General features: G+C 65.8%; 1 protein-coding gene across 1 annotated transcript in view; it reads left to right on the forward strand.

Annotated features, from left to right (window-relative positions):
- The first annotated feature begins 372 nt into the window (after window positions 1-372).
- AHDC1 (AT-hook DNA binding motif containing 1) overlaps window positions 373-978 on the forward strand; it is a 9,801-nt gene continuing 9,195 nt past the window's right edge. The window contains 1 exon segment of the mRNA XM_014590440.2: window positions 373-439. Within this exon segment, the coding sequence (XP_014445926.1) occupies window positions 373-439 (67 nt within the window).

Raw genomic sequence — 978 nt, forward strand, 5'->3', positions numbered from 1 at the left:
CATGCACAGAGGGCCCTGGCTGCGGCCTGGCGCGGAGACCACCCTGGAGATGCTGGTGGGGACAGGGCTTCCCTGCTGAAACGGCAGTCCGCACGGCTGTGCAGGTGAGCACAGGAAGCCAGGCCTGGGCCCCCAGGAGGTGGGGGTCAGAGTAACTTGCTTCCTGGTTCTAGCAGGGACCCCCTGCCAGCTTTCTCAAGCCCCCGTTATCCAGAAAGGGGAAACTGAGGCTCACGGATATGCAGTGAGCTCCCCGGAGTCCTGCCTCCTAGCCGGAGGACTCTTCCCTGCTCCTTCATGACCTGAGAGCTGGGAGGAGGAAGGGCTGTGGCACTGGCCAGGCCTGGGCAGAGGTGCAGACCAGAGTACCTGATGTCTGCCGCTGAGCTCCGGGACACCTCTCTGCTGGCGTCCGTGGAAGTGGAGCAGGGAGGCCAAGGTGAGGTGCTGGGAGGGCCTGGGGAGCCCAGGTGTGTGAAGCACCCGCAGGGAGAGGGACGGGGACAGGGCGCCTGGGCATGGGCCACCCAGGCCTGGGAGCTGCAGGGGCAACTTGCTGAAGTGACACAGGGACCCCACCCAGCTTCAAAGGAGCATTCCTGGGACCTGAGGTATGGGGGTGGGGCCTCTTGGGATGAAGAGGGGGAGGTAGGGCCCCGGCGGGAGAGGGCAGGTACGTGTGTGCCCAGCTGTGAGCTGGAAGGCCAGTCTGTGTGGTGGGTGTAGACAGGCTGGCGTGGGAATACTGGGGTGCTGTGGGGGGGGGGTGTTAGCGCCCTCAGAGGTGTATGTAGGCAGGCCTGGGTATCCGGGCCACCCAGTGCCTGCACCCCGGGAGTCAAGGTCAGGGTTCCGGGTGTAGCAGGGTTGCCGGGCGCTGGCTTCACGCATGCCAGTGGTGGCAGGGCCAGCCCGGTGGTGCCCAGCCTTGTGGCCAGGCTGCTGAGGTCACTTCCTTTCCAGGAGGAGGGGTTCAGC

The sequence above is a fragment of the Tupaia chinensis genome, unplaced genomic scaffold (assembly GCF_000334495.1).
Source record: "Tupaia chinensis unplaced genomic scaffold, TupChi_1.0 Scaffold000445_1, whole genome shotgun sequence".
In the NCBI taxonomy this organism is placed as follows: domain Eukaryota; kingdom Metazoa; phylum Chordata; class Mammalia; order Scandentia; family Tupaiidae; genus Tupaia; species Tupaia belangeri.